Source organism: Ixodes scapularis, unplaced genomic scaffold (assembly GCF_016920785.2).
Source record: "Ixodes scapularis isolate PalLabHiFi unplaced genomic scaffold, ASM1692078v2 PGA_scaffold6__148_contigs__length_123643588, whole genome shotgun sequence".
NCBI lineage: Eukaryota > Metazoa > Arthropoda > Arachnida > Ixodida > Ixodidae > Ixodes > Ixodes scapularis.
In genome coordinates, this window is record NW_024609881.1 from 44,440,399 (window position 1) to 44,455,332 (window position 14,934).

At 43.7% G+C, this 14,934-nt stretch overlaps 1 protein-coding gene across 6 annotated transcripts in view; it reads left to right on the top strand.

The window, feature by feature from the left end:
- Nucleotides 1–14,934, top strand: part of LOC115314388 (zinc finger protein OZF) — an 81,996-nt gene that overhangs the window by 61,096 nt on the left and 5,966 nt on the right. For 5 of the 6 annotated variants that reach the window (XM_042294671.1, XM_042294670.1, XM_042294669.1 and 2 more), the window contains one exon: nucleotides 519–628. In XM_042294671.1, the coding sequence (XP_042150605.1) occupies nucleotides 519–628 (110 nt within the window). Of the gene's footprint in view, nucleotides 1–518; nucleotides 629–9,805; nucleotides 10,176–14,934 lie in introns of those variants that run through there. The other variant, XM_042294672.1, reaches the window with a different exon arrangement.

A 14,934-nucleotide genomic window follows, 5' to 3' on the forward strand; every position in this document is an offset into this window, starting at 1 on the left:
TGCGCTACGCCCGATCGGAGAAGTAAAAACAAGCAAAAGGGGGCCATGATGATGACGTTTAGCTCAATGTTGGCTCCGCCCATGCCGTAGCCTTGACTGCGCTGTTGGTTGCGCCTGAATTCGCCCGCTCGAGTCAGCCGATTTCGGCAACTTGGCGAGTTGCAAAGTTTGCCGGACCGTTTAAGAAACATTTAGACAGAACTGCATCGTAATATTTGACGTGTGGTCTTCCTAGGCGATACTGAAGAGGACTGCATTGTTTTTTCAAAACCAAAAATGAGGCGGAGTTGCCCTTTAAGTAGGATTGCAGGGCCCCTTTAAATCAGGTGTCACAAGCTACCACCCATTACTAGGCACAGAGGCATTTCATTTCCTCATCTATTCGTCATTGTTATCTCAAGATGGCCAAATCCTTGGTGTCTCTTGTCTTTTATTCTTGTAGGTGTCTGACTAGCTTGACGTGCTTGGAGGGTGGGCTCACTTTGTTATTAATTACTGTCTTTTCTCATTCCATTTAGTTCCTAGGATCTCAAGTGGTCCCGTGCATCCCTCTTGGCCTTACAAGACTCCCTACGAACCTGACCTTGCCCAGCAATTCAAATGGAACCAATAGAGTCCTCAAGCTGTGGTAAGTTTTTTTTTTTCAGCTCTTGATAAACAGGACAGTGACCGTGTCTAAACGCAGTCATGCTCTAGAGCAGCGCTTCTTGTACAGCTGTGCACACACTCGTAGGGGTCCACACCAATTTTGAGATCCACCACCAGGGGAGCTAAGAGCCCAGATGAAAATATGCGGGGTGATTGGATTTTCCTTCCAAGAGAGGGCGGCAAACAGCGAAATTGAATTTCAGGAGAGGTTCATGGTAGCGGCAAATTGACTTCGGGCAAGCTACTTGTTGGGCTCCTATTGGCGGTGGGCATGAATTACAGAGGGCGCCTCTCTAGCTATCATCATCATCATTGTGACGTCATGGGTAGGACAGACTGGGACAGACCGCATACACCTTGGATCCTTCGGCTCGTCAACTCGATTCATGCGCTGTTTGGGTAATGCGCGGCGAAGCCTGTTCCTTGCGTTATGTTTATTTCGTATAGTGATATTTGAAGTAGGACATTTTGTTGTTCTAACAAACACTTGCAACTGAGATGTCGAAGCGTTAGAATGATGGTATGCTGTTCTCTGCATCAGCAGGGGTGGAAGCGCTGTGCCACTTGCACCATTTTGCGCCAATACACTGTCGCTGAGCCATCCTGCTCCCAAGCGCACATGTTGCGCCAAAACAAGTCAAAAGAGTATTTTTATTTTTTATTATTGTTACACATTGATGTGGTCGTGTCAACGTCAAAGCAGGTTATTCCCGTTTGTTGAAAACAGGTGCCAAGTGCCTATTTTCATCTAGTGAGAATGACCATGATTTATTCCGGACCAGGTAAATAGACAGTCCGTCAAGCGTAAGCAGCACAAGGGCCAACACCGCACGAGTTGGTTGTTCAAGTAGTCCGTTCTGAACGCGAGGAAAAGTAAATGCTTTTATTGTTGTTCGGAAAGTATTTGGACGAATATCAGCACACAATAGAAGTCGTCTGGTTTTTTTCTGTTTCCCGTACCAGTGCCTTCGAAGCACTTGTTTGGGCGCATTGCTTTGTGCCATCAGCGCCACAGCTCAGCCAACAACGGCATGTGGTTGTATAATCTCCGAAAATGGGGCATGCATAGGTGGCTTTGTCACAAGTACTAAAACAACAATTCATCGTTTACTTTTTTTTTTTTCACACAATACAAAAAATTGCACGCATCAAATCATGTATACCATAAATTCTCGTATGAACGCCTGCTCACGACAAACCACCTATCCCATTTTTTGGGCTGAATGTCCGTAACGTAAAACTTCCAAAACATAGACGACCACCTCCCCTTCCCGATTCCCGCCGGATATTGATCACGCGATGTCCGTCGCAAATCACTCGAACCGCGCGATCTGCGGTATCGGTGCGTGTGACAAGCGTGCTCACCACGGGTTTCCTCGTGCTTATTGGACCGTGATATGCGAATCTGCAGCGTCTGCAGTCTGTGACATGCAAATTTCTAACCCATTCCTGCGTTTTTTTGTTTTTTTTTTGTGATTTGCGCGCATTATGTTGGTTCCCGTGACACCTGAATTTGTAGCGGGTTCTTGTGTGTATATATCGCACCGTGCAACGCAAATTCGCTATGTCTACCATCTGTGGTATCATTAGTGAAAAGTTGGAGACTGTGCAGGCAAGCTCGTGACAGTTAATTATGATGCTTAAAACCTGAGACTGTTGCGGGTGAAAATTAGGAAACTTTGAAGTCACAGAGTTCCTTTCTAACGTAACTTGTAGGGACCCCCCCCCCCCCCCCCCTTTTCCTTTTTTTTTCTGTGCTTATCACCATTTTGTTTTATATAAAATTTCGCTGTCACATCTTGATACATGGCTTAATCCATACTTTCCACTATTTGTATTTGATTCGGCGTTCTTTGAGGACCTTACGGTATATAGAGGTACATAAAAGCCTGCTGGGGTATAGGTAGCCGGAGCGAAAGCTCACGCTGCGGAACCCAGGATCCCTGGGTTCTGCAGGTGGGGATTGAACCCAGGGATCCTGGGTTCAATCCCCACCCCTGCTCATTTCGATCTGGATGAGCATCGTACTGGCGTGCGGTCGTGTATCACTACTGCGTGGTGCACGTTGAAGTACCGCACTTGCTAAATTTTTCATCTATAGCTAGGAGACTCATCGCCCATTGAGGCAGACCAAGTTTTAGGCTGTATAAACATACACACAACCCAATTTTTAAAAGCACGCTGGCACCTCTTCACTTATCGTCTAGTCTGGGGAAAGTTACAAGTACTGTACAAAATTAAACATTTGGCATATATATATTTTTTAAGGACAGGACGAGTGGGTTATTATGGACTATTAAACTTGAGGAAAAAATGAGAAGGGACGGACAACCACAAACGTTCACTTTGTGTTTGTCCGTCCCTTCTCATTATCTTCCTCAAGTTTCATTATATATTTTTTGTTAGTGTTTAGGGTGCTTGTTTTTCCTGAGATCGCTTCCGCCCTGCTCATTCTTGTCGTAAGCATACTAATAAAAGCGATAATTGGTTGCCTCATCTGTAAACTTTCCTGTAAATGATGTATGTGGTGAATTCAATCGCTGGCACACAAACAGCAAGCCGGCGGGAGGACAATGAGAACAGTGAGAATGTCCTGCTGAGCGATGCAAACTCTAAACCATTGTGCTAGAATGCAGTAGAAAAAATTGACTTGTGAGAAAAACCTTCCTTTTTATGGTCATACTTGCTAGTTTTGTCTGTCACTTTTTGATATCAAACTCTTAAACAAGCTTTTTTCTTATTCTATACAGTCATGCTTGTTATAGCTTCGATTTTGTGGTAGACTTCGATTTGGCTGGAAATTTTCAGACCACATCAGGAATCCCTTGTCAACTGATAACCAAAATATTTTATAAAAATAAAAAATTTTCCGTGAAGTTATTGAATTTTTAAGTAACGCCGGCCGGGAAAGTTCCAGGAGACGACTCTCTACTGGCAACAATGAAAAATGCCTACTTTTCCCTGCCTGCGTACGTAACGGGTGTGCAGGCAGACAAGCGACTCAAGCAGCCGCGAAGTGGCTGTCCAAGTCGGGCAGCCACTTCGCTTCGACAGCGATCGAGATTATGTTTTCGCAGCTTCAAGGTTGAAAGTTCTTTTGTGATGGGTAGCAATCTGTGCTGCACGACCGTTTGTAGAAACAGTGCCGGGAAAAAGCTTTTTTTTTACCCTTGTTTTCGTGCCTGCGAGAAACAAAATGCACTCCTTGGCAGCAAGGGAGGCCAGCCACGTCAAGGCTTTTTTGCGCGAGCTGTGTGCCAAGAGAACTACAGGGTGAAACAAGGAGACGCCAGGCTCTTTAAATCGACCGGAAAATTCGGTTTCTTAACCTATCGCGCTACGACTTTGTGCAGCGTTGCCCACAGATGGTGCATTTTTTTTTTGTAAAATTTGCAAAAAGCAAACTTACCTGAGGAAAAAGTAAAGAAGGAAAAAGGCTTAGCTCCTATGGAAACGCAGCAACGCCACCGGTCTGCAAACAACACGGCGCCGTTTCGCACGGGACACAAGAGATGGCGCAAAGAACGCCGCCAACGAACGAGCATACGGCGCCGAGAGCAGGCTTTTTTAGCTGACAATCTTTTCGACTCAAAAGCGGCTTGCATTCCGCAGGCGGCGACAGTCGCAGAAACAAAAAAGACAGGCGCAATAACAGCAAGCAACTGCAGTTCCTTGTATGCAAAAGGGCCAGCTCTCGGCGTCGTCTGCTCGTTCGTTGGCGGCAGTTGGCGTCGTGGCCGCTTGCGCCATCTCTTGTCTCCCGTGCGAAACGGCGCCGTGTTGTCTGCAGACCGGTGACGTCGCTGCGTTTTCATAGGAGCTAGGCATTTTTCTTTCTTTACTTTTTCCTCAGGTAAGTTCGCTCTTCGCAAATTTTACAAAAAAAATGCACCATCTGTGGGCAACGCTGCACAAAGTCGTAGCGCGATAGGTTACGAAACCGAATTTTCCGGTCGATCTGAAGAGCTTGGCGTCTCCTTGTTTCACCCTGTAGTGTCATGTGAAACATTTTCACTTTTGCTCGAAATACTTTATAGCCGTGTGCTGCGAGTCAAGTATCCTTCAGCATCTGGAACAGCTCCAAGAGCGGCAAGCACAAACTCAAGCTGGCGGTGACCACTATGACATACGTCCAAAGAGCGCTAATAATATTGAGAAAAATAGGACATGATCTAATTCTATTGTCAATATTTTGCACAGTCACATTTGTTATTCACAATTGGTTGTGAATTTCTTTTTTTATGTATAAACATTATTTTTGTTTTGGGACGTCGAATCTAGCTTGGGCTACTCTCGGAGTTCCACTCACTCGGCCGATATGTTGAAGATGAGAAGTGAAACGTCTAAACAAAATTCAAGTCTGAATTTAGACACGACTTTCGACATATTGCTATTTCCGTCTGCATACCTGCCAACTCTCCCGAATTGTCCGGGAGCCTCCCGAATTTTGATCACATCTCCCGATTGTGCGGGCGCGACCTCCAATCTCCCGAAAAGTATCTGCCATAATTTTTTTGTTTTTTTTTTATGACGCCTTATTGCTATATTCATCACGCGTGTGTCATTGCGAGTTACTCGAGAGTAGGTTTAGGTTACTCCGGCAAGTTACCACGTGACGACTCAGAGCAGTAGCGTAAAACGAGGGTAGATTTTCAAACGCCAAGGTACGAAACCTCTACTGTCGAAGTTAGAGCGAATTTTGGAACACGGCTTATATGACCATGGGTGCGCTAGGCTTCAGTTGGCTTTGTCAGGTCGTCGAGTGAGGTGCGGAACGCCGAACTACTCCTCGTGTTTCCCCGAGTTTAGTTGGAACCACTGATCTGTTGGAACGATTGATGGCACTTTCAGAAGCCAAGGAGAAGTACTTGCAAGCATTTCTGAGATCATACGCGACTGAGTTTTCGTGCTTTGTCGCTTCACGGAAAGCTGACAAGTATGGATTCTGTACCATGTGTGCCTGTGATGTGTGAGCGTTTCGCACGGCGGCAAGCTTGACATCAAGATGCACATCGCTTCACGAAAGCATCAGAACCATGCTCGTGTTGTAGAAGGGCAGGGCACCACCGGCAGTTTACTCCAAAACAACTGCGAAGACAGTGCGATTGGCGCAGAGTCCCTCTTCACAAAGTTTCTCGTCGAACGAAAAAAAAAAAAAATAATAATAATAATAATGTTTCAAACCCCCCCCCCCGCCGCGCGGCTGTCTCCCGAATTTTTATGTTGCTAGGTTGGCGGGTATGTGTCTGCTATTACAAAGGTTTATAGAGCAGGTGTTGAGCTTCATTAATATACGATAGAGCCTTTGCCTGGATTGTCAAATGGTTGGCATGCAATATTCGCGACTCCAACTAACTATAGGTGGCGCCACTCACTTTCCACAATGGCGGTTATAGTGAGGGTCGGAGATGCGTGCCGGCTGTTGAGCCTGTCTATACTCGGCGACAACTTTTCTTGGCAATGCAGTGGAAGGTACAGGCCCGCGTCTCCTCTCCCATCTTGAGTGTGCGCGGGCTCTCCTCCTCTCCCCGGAAATGGGGGAAGAGGAGAGCCTGCGTACACTCAAGACGGGAGAGGGGACGCGGGCCTGTACCTTCCACTGCATTGCCAAGAAAAGTTGTCGCCGAGTATAGTGTGCTGGCTTTAGCGAGCGACACAAATTATTTCTGGTAATGCGAGGAAGCTAGGGTGTTATGGGCGCAGGTCACCTCTTTACTCAGAAAACAAGAACGGCGTTTAGCGTAATAATTACGCAAGAATGCGCGTTTTAATTCCGGAGCGAAACCGAAACTGATCTCTATCTTGGATTGAATTTCTTGGTATAGGTTTTTATTTCGGATTCTTTCATACCTCGAGATATGTCACACATCGTAGCTATTTGGTTGAGGAAGTTGTTCGTCGAAACTTTATTTTGTGACACACAGGCTGATATTTGTAGTTGTTGAAAAATCAGTGCTGATATTTGTGCGTTCTAGCTCCCTTTTATTGCTCAGATAATTGCCATGAGAAATAATGAACTACGGGCCTTTTAATGAGGTTTTTGGTATTTAGATAATTAATTGGTTTACCATTATTCCCAGCACAACAATAAGATAATAATTCCAATGTTTCCAATATGTTCACAAACCGTATAAATTAATAAACGCTGTTCTCACAGCAACAACCTGAAGACGGAATCCGAGTCAGACAGCTGAAGTATGTGTGTGTTTTTATAGCAACGGCGTGACGCATAGAACTTTATATTCCATCCACTGTTTGACTGTTCGTCTATCTTGATAACGGTGTTAGAGTTTTTCATATGCTAAAAAGGAAACAAAATTATACCTTTCTGGAAAGACTATAATGGTTAAATGGCATATTTTCGTGATCCTGGCGTTAATTGGGGGCATACATTGCCGCGATTGGTATTAATGTTAATATTAAAATTCAGATATTGTTATACGTAATTTTTTTCCAGCGTTGCTTATGATCTCATTTCAAACGCGCGAACAAATATGACAACCAAAAGTGTGCTAATTATCATCACTGGTGCCAATTGCAGCATTTTTTATTACCAAGTAATAAAATAAAAATAGTCTAAAGTCAATGAAAACATTTTAGCTAATGTGAGAAATCCACGTAAAATTACATTAATTGTGGTTAAAGTATATTTTTCTATCAAAGTCGCTACTTTTGACAATCGGCACAACGTAAGTCGCCGCCAATATTCTTCCAGACCAAATGCCCCCAAAAATGTTTATTTTTTCAATATTAATTTTTTTATAACATTTAGTTCCCTTCATTTTTACGCTCCGTCGTTTTGCCGATCTCAGCCTTTCCAGTTCGAAGGAACGCCTACCTGCTTGCACGACTGCTCACTGCAGCACATTTCGTTGGCGTTGGAAGCCGGTGAAAGAGTAGTGAGTTTTACTATTACGTATACGAGCGAACTCAAGCCCTGTGTGTTTGCGTTGGCTTCGCGTGTTCCACACTGCGCGTGCACGGAGCCCAAAATTGCGGTCTTGGATGGCGCATGGCGATGAGGCGCACGCAAAACGTGGGGCACGCAACTCGAACGCAAACGGACACCGCTTGCGTTTGCTTCTACGCGCAATACTAAAACTCTCCAGTGAGGTAGAATCCCATACCGGCAGCAGCACTACGTTGGGAGAGTGAAGAGTGTTGTTTGCATTCGGAAATGACATTTCGCGAGCCATGATCGCGAGCAGTTCCACCATTGCCGCTGAGCAGGAGAATCGGGGGACCCTCACTAGAGCGCTTCCCGCTTCCGCCGCGGGAGGGCGAGCGTCGAGCTGGAGACGCGAATACTCTGCAGAAGAAGTGATGAAAACGTCTTTAATTTATATTATTTCGGAAAAATTTTATATATGGCTAAAAAGATTTTTTTAGACATGAAAATATTAATGTCGTTAAGGGGAGGCATGCAAATTTACAGCTGATGGAAACTGTGCTAAACCAAAACTTAATTTAAAAAATATCTTATATAGAATTACCCCCTTCCAATGTGCTCTCGTGGATGGGTGTTTGAACGCGTTGCATTCTGCTCTAAAAGTTAAAAAAAAAAAGAAAAAATATGGGTACACATTTTTTTAGTAACTTTTGTTAACTTATTTTGAAATAAAGTTTTATGATGTCTTTCTATACCTTACACACCATTGAATCTTCAAGCAAATATCCTTTATTTGAAGATGAACAGTGTATTTGTGTATTTTATATGCATTCCATTGCACCTTGATATTTGGCTTGGTGGTTGTGGAGTTCTTTTAATTGTCATTTTAACGCGATTTTCATGATCAGTAATCTGCCATCTGATCTACACGGATGCAGTTCATTCCTTTCTATACATTTCATTGTTTACGGGAATCACTGTCTATGTGTCTTAGGTCCCAGCCCAGCACGAACATGTTCGTCGCTTTGGAAGGCGAGCAAGGTACGCGCCACACACACAAACGCTGAAAATGGCATCGACCAGAGGCGCTTCTTAGAGGTGGTCTATAGATCTTTTGCTAAATGGCTTATGCACCAAGGAGCATATTCATGCCACAAGAGTAGTTGCACGTGCTGGCGCCTACAACAGTAACTTTTTTAGAGAAAATCTAAAACAAATGGCACGTTCCTTCAAGTTATACGAGCGTGCGGAGCGTCTGTACCTACATTCCCAGCATTTTCCGTGGTGCGTTGGCAATTTGTTAAAAAAATGTATTGCATGACTCTTCGACCTTTCTTTGCCAGTCATCTTCTAATAAAAAGACAACGGATTTACTAGCGATATCACGAAACTAGCGAGCCGCGGCTTGAGCAAGTTGCAAAAACGGTTTTATCAAAACTCCAATTAACAATTGCTCCCTTTTTTTTTACTTTCTCATAGTTCAGCACATACGCCCAGGATTTCTCGCTGTTAGGCGCTAGAAAAGTGGGCGCAACCATACTCGATTGCCGGTTGCGTGCCTTGCTGCACACCCGTGACGTCACAGTGGGGTGGTGGGGAAAACTGGGGAAAAACTAGGGAGAACAATGTTTCGGTTTCGGCAGCAAACCGAATATCACTTTTTCAATTAACTACAGTGGATCTGGGAGAACGAAGCCATCCGCATTCAGATTATGCCTTTGAATTAGGTGGTTCGAAAAATCGGCGAAGTTCCCTTTTAAGCGCATACGTACGAGCAAGGTCGATATCATGAAATTTTTAATATTTTGCATTTGTACTTTGATCAGATAGAGTAGATTTGTGCTCTGTTAACTTCAGTATTGGAATACATTTGTGTTTGCTAAACAGGTACTTGAAACATTTGTATTTTCTAATAATAAAGACTGTAGTCAGTAAGTATTGGGCTTTATTTCATACTATACAATTAATGCATCTTGAAATGGTTTTGTTTTCAACTTATGGAACTCTCGATAAATAGGCACAGCATTTTGCATTAATGAGGCTTAAGTTGTGCTCCTTTTGTTGACTATGCCTTCTATTGAAAATCAATAAGAGGAACCACCCCGCTACCAGGAGAGCTCTCAATAGCTGCCATTCGAATATATTGCATTTACGCTCTTTGCTTTTTGATGCTATGAACTGGATTATATTTAAGGAAAGGGTATGTTCGGAAATGGTTCTGGAACGTCGCATGGAGATACTTTTTCGTCGTTATATTTTTGTTTTTAGAAAAACACCTCTGCACTTATAGCCTCAAGTTTTACCTGCGCGACCGGCTCCAAGATTTACTTATTCTGTTACGAATCTTGACTTTTGTAACTCCTGAGCTGCTCCCAGACCTGCTACAAAAGCCTGAAGCTGGCTTCCACCCCTGCATCAGTAAAAAAAAAACAAGATGGTGAAAACAGAATCTCCAGTGCTTTACACCCTCGACAACGTCTACCACAGTAAATAGGCTGTATTTTTTTATTATGATTTGGACTAAATAAAACTGAGGAAGGAATGTCTCACCACATTGAACATTGGAAAGCGAACTTCGAGAACCTCTTGCGTATGTAGTAAACACTCCAATGAAAGCGACTCCGTGTATCCTGTTGGTTCCAAGGTGTTCTGTGAGTTCTTGTCTTTTATTAGTTCCAAGTTGATTCCTTTTTTAGTTTTGTAAACCGGTAAACAAACATTTCCTCAAAATAACTGGCAAAGATGCGGTGGCTGACTTCCGGAATTGTTTCAGTTGAATCTCTACTTATTCATCCGGTCGACCCAAAACATTCAAGTCCCCGTCATGATCGTAGACTTAAATGTAGTAAGTCGGTGACTCTTCAGTGTCCCAAAAAATGAGGTAGACACCTGCTATGGATTACTACTGCTGTATGTTTCATTTTGCGGACCCAAACGCGCATAATGCACGATGCGCTTCTCAGCGAGCGATTTTAAATTTGTACACAATTCTTAGTGAAAATTGTATCAAACAAATTAATCGATCCCCTGAATTGGCTGGGCCATGTCATACAAATTAATAATTTATGAAAATTTGTGCCTTTTTTTTAGCAGAAGTTGCGATGTGACAAAATTCTTTTCCACGTATTCAATGCGGGAGGAGAGCATCGGTTGCTGACGAGCTTGTGCTCGTCAGCACCTGTTGAGTTACACTTGGATAGAAGCAGCAGTATAGGCAAGCTCAGTATCGGTAAAACAAGTATGCAGCGCTTTGCAACACAACAGTGCACGTGTGCACAGCTAAGACAGTATGTCATTTACTGTGGTGAATGCAAAACCTTTTTTTACAGTAGCCTTCACAGATCCGGCAAAAAACAACGATCAGAGAGGGTGTAAATAGCCCTGATGCACGCCGCACAAGCTAATGTGAAGCTCCAGGCTTATGTTTGAATATTTTGAAGTTTTTTTAATATATAAAGTGACTTTGGGGCACTGTTACTTAGAAATATCACTTACAAAAACGTCATAACATAGCCACTCCACGCTCTGACATAGCGCGTTGTCTGCTCGCATCCTACCAGCTGCGTCACAAAAAGGTGGTGCGACCAAAACATCTCATCACCAATACACGGGGTGTGTGGAGATAGAAAAGAGGAAGCCGGCTGTTTACCAGGTACTGGGCTAATGCTAGAAATGAATGAAGAGGACCGAGTCAGTTAAGAGGGCAGTGAAGAAAGCTGAAAGAGATATGAGGGAGTTGGAGATTGGAAAAGAAGCCTACTATGCAGAAAAAATTGGATTAAGAAAATAACTTTTTTGACAATTCAAAAAAGTTTGCTCTCTCTGTCGCAATGGAGGGTACTGATGACTGGGATTTATTGGTCAATATCTGAAAAGACAGATACAAATCGTACACTATGGGGACAGCCAAAGGCAACAGGAGAGTGTTGTAGGTATGGTAAGTCTGGTACGCACTTTGTGGTCGGTTTGCCTTGCTGCATACCCGACCCGGAGGAATAACACGGAGCCAACAGTTTCAACAACAAGAAACTACATTTAATGGGACATGGACAAGACGATTAACATGGTTACCACCGGTGCCTGAGTCCAGGCAGCGACTCCCTGTGCGCCGCCTCTGATCCTCCTTATCAAGGCGGCGCACGCGATGTGCACGTGGCTGGCGTGACGTCGCCGCCACGCGGGAAAAGTTTGGCACCTTTGCCTCGCAGTTGGGCAACGGGGCTGGGGAGCAGCCAGGGTGCCCACAACTTAGACTGAAGCAGACTTTTTCATTGCTTTGGGATTGTAGGACGTAACGCAAGTTTTAAAATAATGGTAGTTTAATTAAAACAATGATTTAAATAGAAACAGAAATAATATAATGGGGTTCAGAAGTACCGAAACATGGCAATAAATAGTGTTAGCACTTGATGCTGCTGGTGCAGGGGCGGCAAAATGCAAAAATACCTAGCAAATACACAGAAGAAAAACTCCTAAAGTCCTGAATTACTACCAACCATATTGCAACACTGAGGAGCTAGAGGGTAGAGGGAGTGTCTAATCTGTCACTGTCCGGGAGTTGCGGCTTCTTCCGTTGCATTGCCTGAAGGGCGTGGTACCTGTAGATTCCAAGATGGGCTAGTGGGCAGCTTGATGAGGCCAACCACTCACTCACACAGACACACACACACACACACTTGTGGAGGCTTCTTAACACAGACCTGGCTAGCCGCTGTCGCTTTTCCTGGGCTCTGTCCGCTTTTCTGCAGATCGAATATCACGGCTCCAAATCCAGAGCAGACTTGGGGCTCACACAGGTCGCATCTCGTGCGAGACGAAAAGAGTGTGGTTCAAAGTGTGATAAATCAAACCAGTTGCAGGAAGGCCTTTAAACCGTTTGCCTTGCGGGGTCTTGTTTATATCGAAGGGCATAGGAATGTGGAAAACTGTGATGTAGGCCTGGGTTGTTCTCCGGGTAATTCAGCGAGAGGAGTCTAACATATCCGGGCGCAGCCGGACTGGGGGCACAAGGAATCTGCTAGAACACATTCAAGGGACTCGGGGCTTCTTTCAATCGGTGTCCACGCTGCATTTCTTGTATAAGGAATTTTCCTGATCTGATTTTTATATTTCCACATGTGAAGCGACTGGATTCCAGGCACCCTATTGGTGTCCTCCCGCTCTAGTTATTTTCGTTCTCGAAATGTCTGAAACTCGCCACCAGTAGGCTTGGTGTTTTGCAAGCCCCCTACCTTGTCGTATGCAGTATTGCGGTGCCCTGTTGCTGAAAAGATCCACTTCGTCGTCTAAAGCTCACTGCAGTGCAACTAGTGAAGTTGGTACCGGTTCTTAAAAGTGAAAAAGTGGTTCGTATTCACAAAGGTGGCAGTGTGTCTGATGTGAGCACCTATCGTCCCATTTCGCTTGTTAGTACATGTTTGAAGCTGCTTGAACATATATCTAAATATTCCATGAATTATCTTGAAGATTATGAATTTTCGTTCTGTCCCAGCATGGCTTTCGAAAAGGACTTTCCACACAATTCAACTTATCGAAACTGTATGTGACCTCTCATATAAAATTAACTATCGCAGTCAAACTGATAGAGTATTTTAGACTTCGCAAAAGCGTTTGACAATGTGTCATACTCTAAGCTATTGCTAAAAAAAATTAACGCCATTTTTAAAAATTCAGTTATTACACTGTGGTTTTCATCGTATCTTTCTTCTAGGGAACAGTTTGTTGAAGTTGAGGGGCATAAGTCTAGCCTTTCACCGGTATCTTTAGGGGTTCTCCAGGGTAGTGTTTTGGGCCCACTTTTGTTTGTAATATTCATAAATGATCTGCACAACGACATAACCATTCCAATCAGACTATTTGCAGATGAATATGTGATATACCATAAAATGGAAACTCCAGATGACCAGGACAAACTAAATCATAATCTACAAAAAATTCAACACTGGTGTGATAGTTGGCAGATGGTTTTAAATCTTGAAACATCAGTCTTCATGTCAGTATCTAAAAGAATATTTTAGCACTCAGCTGTCACATTGTCGGCGTCAGGCTTGCAAAAGTGAAAGAGCATAAGTAGCTAGGTTTATTATTTACACCTGACCTACGTTGGAATACCCACATTAATAAAGTCTGCCTCAAGGCCAACAAAGCACTATGTTGTCTCAGGCGAAACCTTACTAGTGCAACTCCGGAAATAAAAAGCCCGACGTATACGGCCCTGGTGAGACCGATTATTGAGTATGCGAAAAATACCTGCGTTTTTTTTACTTTCATAAATATATGTGACGCTGTTAAAAATTGATTGGGTAGACTTTTGACACCATAATGGATCGCCTAGTAAAACAAAAATAATTTTTGGGGCATGTCAGATTTCCTTTAAGACACCTGTCCTGTCCTGGCCTGAGCTAGAGTTCCTGTATAGGCTCCCCACGGGAGCCAGAGTTGTGCATTCATCCCCGTACTGCTGTCTTGCTGTGCAGCGCACCGCGCTGCACAGCATTTGGGTCTGCTCCTCACATGATCGGATCTCGGTTAATAGCAGCGCAGCGGCCCACGGAAAACAGACATGCAACTCTGGCTCCCGTGGGGAACCTATACAGGAACTCAGCCTAGGCCAGCTAAGTTTTCCCTGTGGAATTATCGCCTTGCCAAGGTGTGGCCACGGTTACCGGACTGATTTTCAATCAAAACGTGGCAGCCTGTAAATGTGCATAGACGAAAAGGCTGGACAAGCTAAAAACCGGCAACATGACAAACCTCAAGAACATAGCATAAGGAAAGAAGGAAATGTTACACTTTTGACTGTGAAGCCCCATAAATTTAACCGTTCTTCGATGCCAAGGTTACTTATGTCATACGAAAGAAGTGCAAACAGCCGAAAGAAGTGAAGCCAAGGGTCTTAACTAACCTCTTTGTTTGTTTGTTGACCATCCTTTGTCCATAATATTGAGAAAAACCTGCATGTCTTTACCCAGTTTGTTCCCAAAACTAGTTGTCCATAGCCCGCACTGCGGGTTTTAATATTCTCGAGAGGGTGTGTCATAGGGAGGGATTGGTCCCCCAAATAGTCTATATAGTGGGGTGTCCATATTAACGAGACAGGACATTTACGACATGTTGAAATACTTTTACTGATAACTTCAAGGAAGACTTGATCTGACCTGCCATAATCAAAGTCTGACAATTACAAAACGACATATCTAACAATCAACAAGAAATATTGTTTTTGTTCCACTTTCTGAAGAATTAGCTATCCAGCCCCCCTAAAGTACTACGATCCAGATTCTAAATCCAAGGGTACTGGGTAAAACAATTGGCTGTGACAACAAACATTTGCAAACGAAAAACTTTCTAAAGTGAGAAGATATGTAAAGTATGATTAAGAAATCAAGATAATAAAA